This window comes from Mauremys mutica, chromosome 16 (genome assembly GCF_020497125.1).
Source record: "Mauremys mutica isolate MM-2020 ecotype Southern chromosome 16, ASM2049712v1, whole genome shotgun sequence".
NCBI classification, from domain to species: Eukaryota; Metazoa; Chordata; order Testudines; family Geoemydidae; genus Mauremys; species Mauremys mutica.
The window spans coordinates 5,559,793-5,574,909 of NC_059087.1; the positions used below are offsets into that span (position 1 = coordinate 5,559,793).

Below are 15,117 nucleotides of genomic sequence, written 5' to 3' on the forward strand. Positions count from 1 at the left end.
TGATGGGTATTTTGTGGGTTGTTGCGTGTGTCATGTTTCCTGCGTGATGAAAAAATTAATTTTGAGTTGGACAATAGGAAAGGCTGATAAATTGCTACAGTAATTCTTCTCTCTCCCCTAGTCTATTTCAGCACAAGATGAAAACCTCTCCAAAACAATGTTTTTGCCCCTAGCTGAAAGAATGGTGGAAAAAATGGTGAAGGAGGATAAGATTGAAGCTGAAGCTGAAGTAAGAGTTGCAAATGTGTTTTGTACTTGATTTGAGCATCGTTAATACATTGTATGAGCTTTATGTTGTGCTAACAGTATAGCTTAATGGCTTTGTATAGCATACCTAATACTGAGTCTGGTTTCCATTATAGTGCTCTGTAATCTTTTTTATTATTAAGTACACAAAGTAGATGGCTTGCTGGTGATCCAGGGGGAGCTGGCTGGTCAATGCTGGCTCTCCATTTCCAGCTGGTAACTCTCAATAAAAACAGCTCCAAATATTACTCTCCTAATATTCTTGTTCAAGGGAAGGAATTGCTGTGGTTGCCACAGGGATGTTATATGATTGCTAGTGTGAAGGAAGGTGGCCTATGCAGACATGACTAGAGAGGACATGGTCCGTGAGACAAACTATTAAAGTGTGACCCGCTCTGTGGATGTATAAGAACCCCTAAGATAGAAAACAAGTTCTCTGCCTCAGAAGAACTCACAAACTTAATATAAATACATTGCAGCCAGGGATTCTAGTTTTCAGTTTAAACCAAAAACAGTAGCTGTTGAGATAGTTGCAATAGTAACTTCAAAAGCTGACTTTGAGAAATCATAGAATGGTCAGATTCTTTCAAAGGGACTGTCAGTGAAATACATGTCCTGTTCACCTTTTCCGCTGGTACACATCCTGTCCGTGCTCTCTGGGCTTCTCCTCTTGGTCAAACAAAGCAGTATGGTCAGCAGCTTTTCTTACGTGATTACACACAGTGCGAAAACATGGGAGACAAAAGAAATGTTGATATTCACATTTGTTTAAAAAATGGATTTTCATTGCTAATTAAACAGACTTCTGCAGTCAAGTGAACCTATATAACAATTTTCTGGGAAGTCACAAGGTGCAAAAGTAATCAATAACACGATGAAAGTGAGTAAAAATCAGAACTGAAAACTGGAATTTAGTTGAACAGGACAGCAATGTAGAAGCAAAGAGGGGGAGGGGGAATATCAGCAATGCATTTATAAGCACAGGAGGCCCCATGACCAAAGGGAGTTTTGGGAAGAGAAACTGAGAAAGGAGAAGGTGATTGGTGTACAGAAAGTAGGAGACTGCTGCAAGCTCAGCATGAAATAAGGTGTGAAGCAGGGAGTGAGAGGAGGAAGACAAAGGGAGCAGTGTGGAGAGAGGATATAGAGGAGCATAAGGAATGAAAGGGTGTGGAAGGAAGTGAGGGCAGAGGATGTAGGTGGTGTAAAATTGTGAAGAGTTCATTGCTAGATGAAGTGATTCCTTTGTAGTATTTGTAAAGCCCAGGGGATCCTTTGGGATCAGAGAGCGTTCAATTAAATTCTTGAATTTTCCTTTCTGGTGGCTATCAGACAGTTTTATAGACAGCGTTGACTTTCTCCTCTTCCTAATGACAGAAACACAACTGTTTTTATTTCCAGACACTTTTCACTTGTTTTACTTCCAAATGTCAGTGTATCCAAATCTTTCTTCTAAGGTTGAACTTTACTACATGATTCTGGAGCGTTTGGAGAAGTATCAGGAAGCCTTGGATGTTGTTAGAGGAAAACTAGGAGGTAACTTGTCTTTCAACGCACTGTCAATTAACAACCCCAGCTGTGTGGAGGTTTGCCCCAGGTCTTTTGCTGGGAACTTGTATTATGTGGATTTAATTGATCTGCACGTGTACTCGTTTAAAGATAACTGTAAATTAACTAAACTCATACCAGTAACACACCTTGAGCCCAATTCTGCAGATTTTCTCACTGGTTTCATCAGACTGCTTGTGGTATTACTACACTCAGGAGTGTTTGCAGCATCAATTTCATTATCTGTGTTAAAGTAGCAGCATGTTGTACAAAGGGCAATTATCAGATTAACATAACTGGACCCACAAAATCCCATCATGTCAGCTCACAACTACCATCTTAGAATCAGTGCTGCTAGGGATGGCATTATGCCCCTTCCTCCTAGATGGTTTTAGAGCTTATTTTTCTACCACAAAAGTGAATGTGTAGCTTAAGAGCAGCCAGAATATCAAGGTTCCAGTCAGACTCTACAGTTCTGCACCCAGTCCTATGTCCTGTTAAGGGAAGGTTTTGCACCCAGGCCCAGCAGCTTCTGAGCCATACTTCTAACAGAAAAAGCAGGATAGTGATGTGTTATTGAGAAGATTATTTTAATAGAGTTTCTGACCCTCCTTATGTCATATGTTGACCAATAATTAGGCATAAAATGTTTTCTTTCTAATCACAAGTTCAGCACTTTCCTCAGTTGGAAAATAGGTGCTGATCCAGCAAAGAGTTTCTAGCGCTGATGCAGCAAGTTGAGGTACTAGGCCTTAAAAATAATTAAATGTTAGGACTCCCAGCTTTTCAATGACAAAGCCCTCATTTCTAGCACCATTGGCCTGCAAGATATAGGACCTTAAATCTGTTACTGACCTCTTGGTTTAGCAGTGCTTTTTGGCATTGATCCTGAACTTCAGTCCTGGCCCTCCAGTCTCGGAGAAGAATGTGTTTTCTCTCTGCATCCCGTGTAGGATAAGATACTTTGTTCTGAAAGTTGTTAAAGAAAAATGATGGATGAAATAAATTCACAACTCTTTCTGATTTAGAGAAGTTGACTAGTGAGCTCCAGAGTCGAGAGAATAAGTGTATGGCGATGTATAAGAAGCTGTGCAAGTGGCCAGAATGCAATGCACTGTCCAGGAGGTTGCTACTGAAAAAGTAAGTTGTGTTCACATCTATGCTCCTGACTCACTCTGTGACTTGGACAAGTCACGTCACCACAGTACCTCAGTTGCTTGTCTCTCCAAGTTTGAGACTGAATGCTTGAAAAGTGTTTGGAGATCCTCTGATGAAAGCTGCTAAGACTGCAAATTATCTTTAGTTCACATGGAAGCTCCACTAACTTTCACAGTGAACAATGAGTTGTGTAACGTGTGCTTTCCTGAAATAAACAAATTTTATTCTCTATTTCCAGAGGGCCATAGCTTGCTGTCCAACATACTAATTTTCAGAAAAAATGCGAACTTGTACTTGAATTTAATTTCCTACAACTATTTCCTACAATCTAGTTCTCTTAATCTGCCAGGCTTCCTTCTGGTGTCTGATTTACACTACCACTTAAGTCAATGTGACTTGTGTCACTCAGGGGTGTGAAAACGACGGGACAGTGCTCTCCCATCGGCATAGCATCGGTTCACCAGATGCGCTACAGTAGTGTAGCTGCATCGGTGCAGCTGCACCCATGTAGCACAGCGGTGTAGACTTGCCCTAGGAAATGCATCTGCTGCTTTGAACATGTCTGTGTATCAGAACAGAGCAAATCAGGATGATCAGATCTGCCTCTGAGAGCAGTCATGAGGGTTTGTTGTAAGGACTAGGACACAGTTAATGGGATTTATAGTGAATCCTGTCTGAAGCTGCCATCCAAGAGATCAAAAACATCTTACTTAGAAGAACTATTCTTTAACAAAAGGTCGAACGTAATTATAGTGGAAATCCTGGGGAGACTTTAAAGCCTAGAGTCTTGGGGAGGGGCTAGGGGGATGACCTAGCAACAGCTAAGGTTACTACAACTGAAACATTAGATAGAGAGAGACAAGTTTTCAGTTTATTTTGCACATTCTGCAGCACTTTGTATATAGTCAATTTCACTTGTTTGTTGATGGTCAAATGCATTTCCCAGCTCCTACATTAGCATTTTGGTGGTGCTACTCTTGAACCTGCTCATTCCCTTGTTGGAAAGGCCTTTATAAATATTAATGGGAGCCAAAAAATTGTAAAAGAACTTAAAATATAAATCTGGACAAGCTGTATCAGAAACTTGAGTTTCTTGAAATATGTTGGTTTTAGAAACCTCTGGTTAACAGTGCCCCTTTAAGATGGGAAATTGTCTAATGGAAATGGTTCTTAGTGCGTTTTTTCCTATGGGTTTTAATTGTTCTGTGACTTGCAAGATCTAACAATGTTTTTATAAAGGAGTAAACTTGCATGTATGTGTAACATTGTTTGCACTTTCCTTAATTTTGCTCCTTGCCTGTTTTTAGCTCAGATGATTGGCAGTTCTATATAATTTACTTTGATTCAGTCTTTCAACTCATTGACAAATCCTGGACTCCTCCAGCAGAAGGAGAGCAGTAAGTCAACTACTATCCCTGACGGTTTTTTCCTCTTCATATAGTAGATGTCAAAATCATAGTTTGCCCCTTGATAGTTTTACTTTAATGAAGGGATAGGTAATTTTAAGGTAGTTGAGGGCCACAGAACCCACTAAAACCATTGATGGGCTGGGGTTTGAGACTTGGAGGTTTGGTCCTGTCCCCCCAAGGGAGTGAACTTACCTTGTGGCAACATATCCTGTCCTTCAGAGTTGAGCTCGGCTCCCTGCTCCGGCACCTTGGATCTTGCCACAGTGTCACCTAACACATGAGTAGGCAGGACCCTCCCCCTGCAATTTGATGCCCTCTCTCTGTCCTCACCCTGGGACTGCCAGGTTGCCTACCCCGATCTGGGCTCCAGTGGGAAGAATAGAACAATTTGGCAGGCTAGATGCGGACCCCAAGCCACCAGTTTCCCATCCTTGCTTTAGTGTATCCATATAGGTAAAGAGTTGGTGTAAATGCATGCTAATGTAGAGCTCTCTATCTCAAGAGTCATCATGGCTGCTGGCACATAATGTGCCCGAGCTACTTAGCTGCGGAAGCTGGTCCCTGTTCCAAGAGGGCACTGACCCCTCTGGAGGCATGCGTATTTACTAGAGCTTCCTTAACCTGCTCCCTTCACAGGGTCTGGGTCAGAGAGTCAGTCGAAGCTGATTGCTTTGAGGGAGTGATGTTAAGGCATGCTTGCCACTTACTGCCAGTGCCTCAGAAATGGGAATGATATAAGAATACTTGCAATCAATACTTGTATCTTTAACTGCACAGCTCTCTGGAAGGAGAAGTGCATTATTCTACAGAGCAAGCTGTGAAATTTATAGAGGAGAGGATAACAGAAGAAGCTAAGAGCTCTCGGCCACTTCGGGGACCCTATCTAGCCGAACTGGAGCTGATTAGACGTTTGCGACACAGGGGTTGTAATGATGAGTATAAACTAGGTAAGAGCCACTAATTGGATGATAAATTAAACCTTAAGGGAAAGAACACCAACCTAGAACAAGCTCTTTGTACTGGGATCATCAATTTAGTAGTGCCTGATGTAAAGTGTGTGCAGGGATTGCATGCATAAAGCATCTTCAGATGAAAGGTGTTACAGAAGGTCAAATATTATTCTGATAACAATTCTAGAGTGTTTTAGAGCTTTTAAAACAAGGTCTTTGGGGGAGATTTCAAAGGCACCTAATCAGTTTAAGAGCACAAACCCAGTGACTTTCAGTGGGAGTTGTGCTTTGATAAATCCCTTGATAATTTTGAAAATCCTCTCCCTTTGTCATCCTTAGTGTAATCACTGGCTGATATTTCTTTGGGCTCTTTGGCAGTCTTGTAAATGAGAACAATGATGCTTCTTAAATGCACTTATTGGGGGTTTCATGATTTAAAAAAAAAAAAAAACTTTTGAGAGTAGAGTAAGGAAGTGGTTTAATATTAGCAGGATTTCTGCAGACCCTATTTAAATTAACTCATTTTGCATTTAGATGCAGGAAAGTAAATATCATCATCATCATCAGATAAATTGTGCGTGGGTAGCTTGAAATGTTCTCCTGGTTTTTTTCATCTCTCATTCTTTATCAGATGATTTAAGGTTTCTGATTGACTGTAAGATCTGAAATGAAACTATCATGATTTGTAAATCACTGTTTAACTTTGAACATAAGAAACTGCTATGAATAAGTTCATTTGCAGGACTGAAAATTCCTCATAGTTATATTTAGGCTTGGCAGAACTCTACTTTTTCTTTAAATAATTTTGACAGAATATCTGTTTTTAAGCATTTTTTTCTATTTTTATCGGTTTAAATTTTCACGAGTCCTGGAAATTATGGGTGGGAGGATCAGACAGTAATTATTTAATGACAGTCTAATACAGTGGTTCTCAACCAGGGGTCCGGAGCCCACTGCGGGCGCCCCAAGCATAGAATCATAGACTTTTAAGGTCAGAAGGGACCATTATGATCATCTAGTCTGACCTCCTGCACAACGCAGGCCACAGAATCTCACCCACCCACTCCTGTATCAAACCTGTGTCTGAGCCGTTGAAGTCCTCAAATCATAGTTTAAAAAGCAGGTTTCAGGGGGTCCGCCAAGCAGGGCTGGCATGAGACTTGCTGTGGCCCAGGGCAGAAAGCCGAAGCCCCGCCGCCCGGGGCTGAAGCCTGGGGTTCCAAACCCCGCCGCCCGGGGCTGAAGCCTGGGGTTCCAAACCCCGCCGCCCGGGGCTGAAGCCTGGGGTTCCAAACCCCGCCGCCCGGGGCTGAAGCCTGGGGTTCCAAACCCCGCCGCCCGGGGCTGAAGCAAAAGACTGAGCAACTTAGCTTCACAGGCCCTCCTGTGGTGTGGGGCCCCAGGCAGTTGCCCTGCTTGCTACCCCCTAATGCTGGCCCTGCCTTTTAGATGCAGAAAAACAGATGTTGTGGGCTTTTGAGTTTTTATAGGATGTTGGGGGAGCCTCAGAAAGAAAAAGGTTGAGAACCCCATGTCTAATATGTTCTCAAGCAGCTTTTTTTTTTTTTTACTTTGCCTAACTGCACATTTTTGTTATCAATGGAAAAAAAATATTTTCTTCAGTTTGTGGGTGTGTCTGGTGAAACTGATGCTCACCAAAATTTACCAATAAAAATCTAATCCTTCCAAGCCTCGTTATATTGTTGACTTTGCTTCTAAGTGAACTTTTTTTTTAAAAAAAAGGATTGAACTGGCTTCTTTATAACTGAGTTTCTTTGTTAGGTGACCCAGAAGAACTAATGTTCCAATACTTCAAAAAGTTTGGGGACAAACCCTGCTGTTTCACTGATCTCAAGGTATTTGTGGACCTCCTCCCATCTAGCCAGTGTACAAAGGTAAGAACAATAGCATTGGGTGAGCTAAAGGGAGGGGTGCTGGAGACTGCTGAGTGCACCAGCTGTCAGCTGAATGCAGCTTTTGACAGTGGTGATATCAAAAGGAAACTCCCTTTCAGGGAGGGAGGGAATCCGTTTTTTAGAGAAACAAATTGCTGATAATTGACTGGTTAATTTTATTCAAAATTCTGCTCTAACCAGAAAAAAGTGTTTCTTAAAAAGCAAAAATGCCAAAGTTCTGAATAACTTCAGGGGTGTGTGTGTGTGTGTGTCTCTCTCTCTCTCGCTCGCTCTCTTTTTGTTCCTGCAACGTGACTCCCAGGCATGGAGCATGCATGGAGTAATTCAGTAACTGTTTGTAGGACTGAACCGTCGTCTTGCAGTTCTGTGGTATCCCATCACTTCTGTTGATTTTAGTGGCATAACCTCTCCTCACTCTTGTTCAAGTTGTCACAGTCTGAGATATACAGTAGAGCCCAAAATATCACCATAAAGAGATTTATTCTCCCTGTATAAACATGCACAGCTACCATTGAAGCAATGTGAGTTAAACATGAGCGTCAAGGGAAGATAAACCTCCATAGAATGAACTTTAGTGTCTATCTAAAATATCAGAATGAATAAGATTGGCTTGTTAGATAATAGGACTTGTGTTACTATTGTGTTAAACATTGTCCTTCTTTCCTTCTCCCCTTGTCTGTCCTTGTTCATGCTCTGTGCCTAATTGTAAATACTCCCTGGGAAAATGTCTTTCTCTTAATCTGTGCCAAGCACCAGGACTAGTTAGGGGACTAAGTAATAACACTGTAGCAGATCTGAGTGATCGAATGGACACATCAGCATCAATTGAGAGAGATGACTGAAACACTATTTGTATTTCTTCCAGAATCTTTCCGACCCCTACCTTATTTAAACTTAAATTGAGAGAGGATTTCAGCAGAGTCATGAGCAGCTTGGTAGATGACTTCAGCCTCTGGGAATCCTGCCACTCACCCCCTTGTTCTTCTAAGCCATTGTTGTATATTTCTTGGGGATGGGAGTTAGATAAAAAGTCCTGGATCAATCAAAGGCTGTTAACAAAATCTATGTAAACTACATATGGGCATTGTCCATATTAGGGATCCCTCTGTTGCTAACATCGGCTCAGCTCCCCCAATGGTGGTAATGTTGGTAGCCCTACTATAGACAGGCTGCTGCCAACACTTTAAGCCCCATGTTATCTAACTTGTTCAGAGCAGGTATAATCATTGTGGTGTTAAAGCCATTTTTAGCTAGGAGAAAATGATGGTAACATTTTGCAAGTGTAATTTTAAAAATGACTCATTTTAATTCCTAAAGTACTGAACAAGTTTAATTCTAACTTACCCTGTCTTGAGAGAGTTAATTCCTTGGAAAGAGTTGTATGGTTGGTACTGATAAATATGATTTTTAATAAATAATAATATAATTTAATTTCTACTTGGGGCTCAAAGGTAGCAAGGCATGGAGCATTCTGGCCACAATCCAGCAAAGCATTTGAAGACATAGTTAACTTTAAGCCTGTGTGTAGTCTCATTGACTTTTTTGGTACTTCCTGCATTCTTAGGCTCAGGATCTGAATGTGAACCATCTTGAGGAGTGAGCCCTCTAACTTCAAATTTCAATGCCGTTTTAATTATGGAGTTGTTACAACACCTCCATCATCTCATTTTGTCCCAGTTTCTGAACATGGCTTTAAGACTTGCTGTTTTCTTGAGGTGACTAAGTGCATTGCAAAATTTAACACTTGTGTTTCCTTTCCAGTTCATCAGTCAGTTGCTGGGAATTATTCCTTTGTCAGCACCAGCAGAGGGTAAACTTGCACTGCCAGCTGACATCAGAGCTTTGCAACAACACTTGTGTGTGGTTCAGCTAACAAGATTGCTTGGTCTCTATCACACCATTGACAAAAAACAAAAGCTGAGTGCAGTCCGGGAGCTGATGTTAAGATACCAGCATGGATTGGAGTTTGGTAAGAAAATCTTGAAACTAGTGCATTGCAGTTAATTCATATTTAGACTTTATGGGCCAAATTTCCAAAAGCTTGTCACTTTTTGTAACATTTTTCAATTTTACCAAAAAGAAAGTAGTAGTTGTATTTGCATCTGGTTGAAAAGCTCTTTGTCTTTAAACAATCCTCTGTGGAGTCTGTAACCCCAGACCCTGCAGTACTTAGTTAGTATAGAAGAGCCTGGAAGCGAAACTCACTAGAAACAAACGTGAAACGGACCCGTTCCCTGTCCACTTTGAGGGAACTGCAAAAAGCATAAATGAGGAAAAGCAACACGTTGACAATTAGTAACAGATGTAAGGAAACTTGGGATTTCAAAAATAATTAACCTGACAATGTCCCTTTAGAAATGTCATCTGGTGGGCTGAAAGGCTGCCAATTTACCTCAATTTACATAGCTATGTGAGAAATGATTGGCCCTGTTTATTGAATGTAATGATTTTGATAATACATGTACTATGCGGGGTGACGCTTTTTTTTCCTCTATAGGGAAATCTTGTTTGAAAACTGAATTGCAGTTTTCAGATTATTACTGTCTGCTTGCAGTTCACCTGCTTCTGGATATGTGGTTAGAGGCAGGTAAGTCCCTTCAGTCTTCTTCTTCTTAAAACCTATATGAATAATTTTCTGTTTCTACATGTGTGTTCTGCGTCCCTTTAACAGGAGGGCTGAACCTTGCTTCCTTGAAATCTGAGTTGTAGTTGCTACTTATTGGGCAGATGGTGTCACTGTTGAGTCACTCAGCATTAGTCTGTTGTTTCCAAGCGTAGCCAGGGTCCATCTCCTTGAGGCTTAACTCCCTTCTTGTCCAAAACTTATTTTACAAACAGTGCTTAAATTGCTTAACTTAGACGTTAGATACACATCTGTTATAGCCTTAAATAACTAACTATTACTATTGATTATGTGTATTACATTAGCTCAGTGCTGTTCTGATCTATAGGACGATACAGTCCCTGCTCCAAAGACCTTACAAGCTAAAAACAAAAAGCAAAGTTTGGGGGCAAGGATACAACATTACAAGTGAAGGGTTTGAGTGTGTGGGGGTGTGACAATGGTTAGCATGTGGCTTGTTAGTTCTGTGGGTTTGGGATTTTTTCTGCATAAACTATCCCCTGCTGTTTAAAGTATCCTCTTCTGAGCTGGTGTTTCCTTATCCAAAACTCATTTGAAACCTGACATTTTTTAAGAATTTCAATTTTTAAGTCCCAGTAAAATCCTTGGAACTCTGCCTCCTTGCTTAGGACTCCCCCCTTCATCCTTCCTCAGTCCGGCCTCTCTCTGTATCCTTCTGCAGAGAATCTGCCCCCTCCCTTCTGCACAGCCGCCTCTTCACTTAAGAGAAATTTAAAAGTCTCTCCTGACATCGGACTGCTGGCATTGCATTAGTATTCACCCTTTGATATTACTGACTGAGGGACCATGGCCACAGACATCTCCCCAAAGTCCTGGCTCAATAGTGGTTGAGGGTTAGGGAGCTCCTCCCACCCCCTGGTGGTATGACAGCTACTGCCTCTCCTTTCTGCAGAATGCTTGGTCCTTCATCCTGGGAAATCTCATGGAGAGCTCCAGCCCACAAGGTTCTCCAGGGAGGATGGCAGGTGGAGCCACATGCCCTGAAATTCCTGGCTCTGTTGGGGGCAGGGAGTATCCAGTTAACCCCCTCTCCATGGTGCTTAAAGGCACCTTTAATCTTCTGATGTGGTTACAGTCTACAAACCCTAAATGGTCCAGGAGTCATTTAACAGAGGGTCATTCTCTCACTGTCATACATTGCTGGTGTGTGGGGTCTGCATCCTGTGGTGGATGGTAGTGGAAGACCCAGGCACCTGGAACTAGCTCCTTCTAGCAGGTGCCTGTTGCATTCAGGGTGAATTCTAATAATGTATTTTTAAGGTACCTACATGCCTTGTTTTGGTGCCGAGCGTAATGCCATTTATTTAGACATTTGTATAATTCAAAGTAGCTTGAAGAGACAAGAGTAACATGCAGGCAGCATGGGAAATGTGTTTGAGGAGCAATGAGAGAGGTTTTTCAACCCAGTGTAATTGTTGTGCCAGTTTCAAACCCTGCTCTCTGTTAAATACCCCCCTGTTCACACCTAATGTCTGTGTGTGCTTGTCTCCTCATCACCAGGTGAAGAGATGGCCGTGTGGCAGTCCTTGACTTTATTAGAAGAAGGATTAACCCACAGTCCTTCTAATGCTCAGTTCAAATTGCTGCTCATACGAATTTACTGCATGCTTGGTGCATTTGAACCTGTTGTGGAGCTTTATTCCAGCCTTGATGCTAAGCACATACAGCACGACACCATCGGGTGGGTAGTATATACTCAGAATAATTGGTCTCACTGGCTCTCCGCTAACCGTGCTCACAATTTTTAAATGTTCTATTTTCAGTTTTCTTTAGAATTACAAACCAGTAATTGTTGTTAAAAGGATCACTCCATGCTGGAAGGATCAGCTCAGCCCTTCCACCTTTCGAAATGGGTAAAAGGAGTACCATGCAGTTCACACTGGGGAGGGGAAGAGAGGTCTGTTAGATGAGATCTTAAAAACCAAGATCTTGTCTTTTGGTGGACAGTGAAGATCCCATGGAGTTTTTAATAAGGTGGGGGATTTATCCTGGCCCCCTTGAATCAGATTTCCCCTACTGTCCCTATGGTTTTTCAGCATGCTTTGCCACTTAGCCCCAGAGGGAGCCATGTTTCTGTGAGGCTTTATCAAAATAGCATGTGGGATTAATGGTGCTTATGTAAATGTGAGTTAGTATTACATGTAAAACACAGACCTAAAATCTTTTTCAGCTCCACCATAATGTCCCTCAATCCATTTCTAGTTCTGCCATTTGTTTCTTATGTGGTTTTATGTTGGTTACTTTTTAAATCTTAATACCTCTGAGTGAAGGGGACCTACTTACTGATTTCCTTCTTTGAAAATGCCTTTTGAATTTGTATGCCTGGTATGGAGGCAAAACTTAGCTCTGACATACAGTGCTGGTCATGCAGTCTCAAGACTGTGCTGTGGTAAAACACAGGTCTGGTCTACATTACAGACCTATATTGGTATAACTGTATTGCTCAGGGGTGTGAAAAATTCACACCCCGAGCAACATCATTATACCAACCTACACACACACCACGTGTAGACAGCACTATGTTGGCAAGAGAGGTTCTCCCACCAACATAGCTACTGCCTCTCAGGGAGATGGAATAACTAAGCCAATAGGCTTAGAGCATCTTCATTAAAGCAGTGTAGCTGTGCCAGTGCATTTTAAATGTAGACTTGCCCACAGACCACAAGTGCAGGGAAGGGTCTTGAAGCTTTTTTTGTGGATATCAACTTAAAAAAGCTTTTGCCCCTTGGATCAGATAGAAGGAGGAGTTCTGTGTCCTGAAGATCCTGGTTAGGCGAAATTAGAATTTAATAATAATAAAGAGGAACCTTTACATTTAAAAAAAAATTGAGATGAACATTGTCAAATTCCCATTACCTTGTAACTCCCTTGAGAATTGTATATGAAGACAGAAGCTGTGCTGTGATTCTCTGGTCAATGAGACTCTTAATGAAATTCATATTCTCAGGGCATTGTGTGACAGTGTATAATTCAAATTATTGTGTTATATTTCAGTTACCTTCTGACACGCTATGCAGAGTCCCTGGGTCAATATGCTGCTGCATCCCAATCCTGCAATTTTGCACTCAGGTTTTTCCACTCCAACCAGAAAGATGTAAGTGACACTAATTTCTCTCATGACTCCTAACAAAGCAGTTGTGTCCAAGATACTACGAAAAGAACATGCATGTGATAGAAGGATTTATACAGGATTTTCTGTGGATGGATCACAACAGAAAAACTGGATCTATAACATAGCAGCTTGTTGTGGCTATAGCAGAGCTTTGCCTCAGCTTTTTGTTTTCTGTTCAGAAAGGTTTATAATTCTACCACAAAACTTCATTGCTTGCTGGAATTCTGCTTTTGACCTTTCATTTTCTAAAAGCCAATATATTATAAATTTATTTCAAAAGTGCTGCTATGGCCGTTTTAGATATAATGGCTAAAGAATAGTGATTTCTGTATTACTATAAATAAAAAATAACATGGCAAGTGACTAGTCCATGATGGCATAAATTCATATTTAGCATTTTGGAAAGTTACGTGGCAGCACAGGATGATAATAGAGATCCCGGTGGCATGAATGAGTGGTGGCAGTAGACTGGTTGAAGCAGGATAATTTATGTATGGTTAGTCTCAGTAGTGCAGGTTGTCATAATAGTGCAGTAAATATGTAGGGAATAGGGTGAGGGTATGAAGAGAGGAAAAATTAAACTAACTTTATTGAAAACTGGCTTCAATAAAGCAGAACAGACATAAAAATTAGCTGCAATACTTTGAAACAGTAAATAAAGATGAGGATTTAGGATTCTGCAGTGCTAATGGAAACACATTTCAACTGCCACCACCAGGCCAGCAGAGTGAAAGGTGGCGTGACTTGCAGGAAAGTCTTCCTGATTTAAAGATGAGTCTCTCCACTGTAATGGGGTTCTTTGGAGTGGAGCTAATGAAAGAGCAACTGAACTCCCTGAAGAGCATTTGCTACTTCTTAAAATGTGCATTCACATGGCTAGGCCTCCAGAAAAATTCAGTTGCTTGCTTGTGACTCTTAACACATTTTAATTATTATTGTCATGACACTCTTATTTGTGAAATACATTTCCTGGAAGAATCTTGGTGTAGCCGTAGGAAAAATATCAGTGTTGTTCCACAATTGCATTTTCAGTTTTTTGTTTGTTTGTTTAAACATGACTAGATATAGAAGTACTGATATTTAGGCTCATTTCTTTAGTCTTGGGGTGAGTATTTATTAGGCAATTAGGAATAGAAGAAATTGCTCTAATCTGTAACAGTTGTTACATGATTGTATATAAGTGTTGCTCGCCACGATGAATTGAGGAGGTACATTTTGTACCACAGAATGAATTTTAATACGTAGCACTTACATGGTACTGCTTTACAAACGTTGATCATCACAACATCCCTGAGAGGTAGGTAATAGAAAATTATGCCCATTTTACTGATGTGAGGAAACTGAGGTACAGAATGACTGATTTTCCTACACTTCGAGTCATTGTCTGAGCTGGGATTAGAATTTAGGAATTCTTGGCTCCCAGTGGATGGTTTAAAACTCATTTTGTCCTTCTAACATCAAATACAAATGTAAGGGTTATCTGTACTGTGTAGAAATGCATGTATGATGCATATAATGCAGTCATTGCATAGAAGAATCTCCTTGGTCGGTCAATAGCTAAGTTCTTTCAATGTGTAAGGTTACTGTAATGCTTTAACTCTCCTCTAAGGGTGGAAATAGAAGTGGTGATCTTAGTTGCAAAATGTGTCCGCAACTGATACGGAAAAGATCTTATGACAATGGGGCAGAGAACTCCACTTGTGCAGCAGACATGCTGGATAGACGACAACTTAGCTTTCTCTTGTGTTTACTTGCCTGTTTTTTTGTTTTCCTCTGCTGAACTTACTTGTCAAGATCATTGGGATTGTGTGTGATGGCTGTGCACTCATTATACTGGAACAAAATTCTGGATGGAAACATTCATTTTTTTGATAGATGAGTCTTGGATTTATCAACGTAGTGGCTTTTCTTTTTGTTTCATTGAGAAGTTACTCTTGCTTTTGTTAAGCCATGTTTGATCTGTTTCCAAGTAATTCAGTGGAAGAGACTGCAATTCAGGACAAAGAGACTTTCATTGATAAAAAGTTTGACAGCAACATGCCAAGAAGGAAGAATAAAGATTTGAAGAAAACACCTGATGGACATAATTCTCTTGACGGAGTGCACTAAAGACTGTAAAGTGGCAAGAAGCCAT

The 15,117-nt window shown here is 41.0% G+C and overlaps 1 protein-coding gene across 2 annotated transcripts in view; it reads left to right on the forward strand.

Moving 5' to 3' along the window:
- NAA25 (N-alpha-acetyltransferase 25, NatB auxiliary subunit) overlaps positions 1-15,117 on the forward strand; it is a 43,325-nt gene that overhangs the window by 13,333 nt on the left and 14,875 nt on the right. For both annotated transcript variants that reach the window (XM_044990121.1, XM_044990120.1), the window contains exons 6-15: positions 122-229; positions 1,704-1,782; positions 2,823-2,934; positions 4,260-4,349; positions 5,139-5,308; positions 7,094-7,206; positions 8,989-9,196; positions 9,725-9,814; positions 11,372-11,552; positions 12,866-12,965. In XM_044990121.1, coding sequence (XP_044846056.1) covers positions 122-229; positions 1,704-1,782; positions 2,823-2,934; positions 4,260-4,349; positions 5,139-5,308; positions 7,094-7,206; positions 8,989-9,196; positions 9,725-9,814; positions 11,372-11,552; positions 12,866-12,965 — 1,251 coding nt within the window. The remainder of the gene's footprint in view (positions 1-121; positions 230-1,703; positions 1,783-2,822; positions 2,935-4,259; positions 4,350-5,138; positions 5,309-7,093; positions 7,207-8,988; positions 9,197-9,724; positions 9,815-11,371; positions 11,553-12,865; positions 12,966-15,117) is intronic.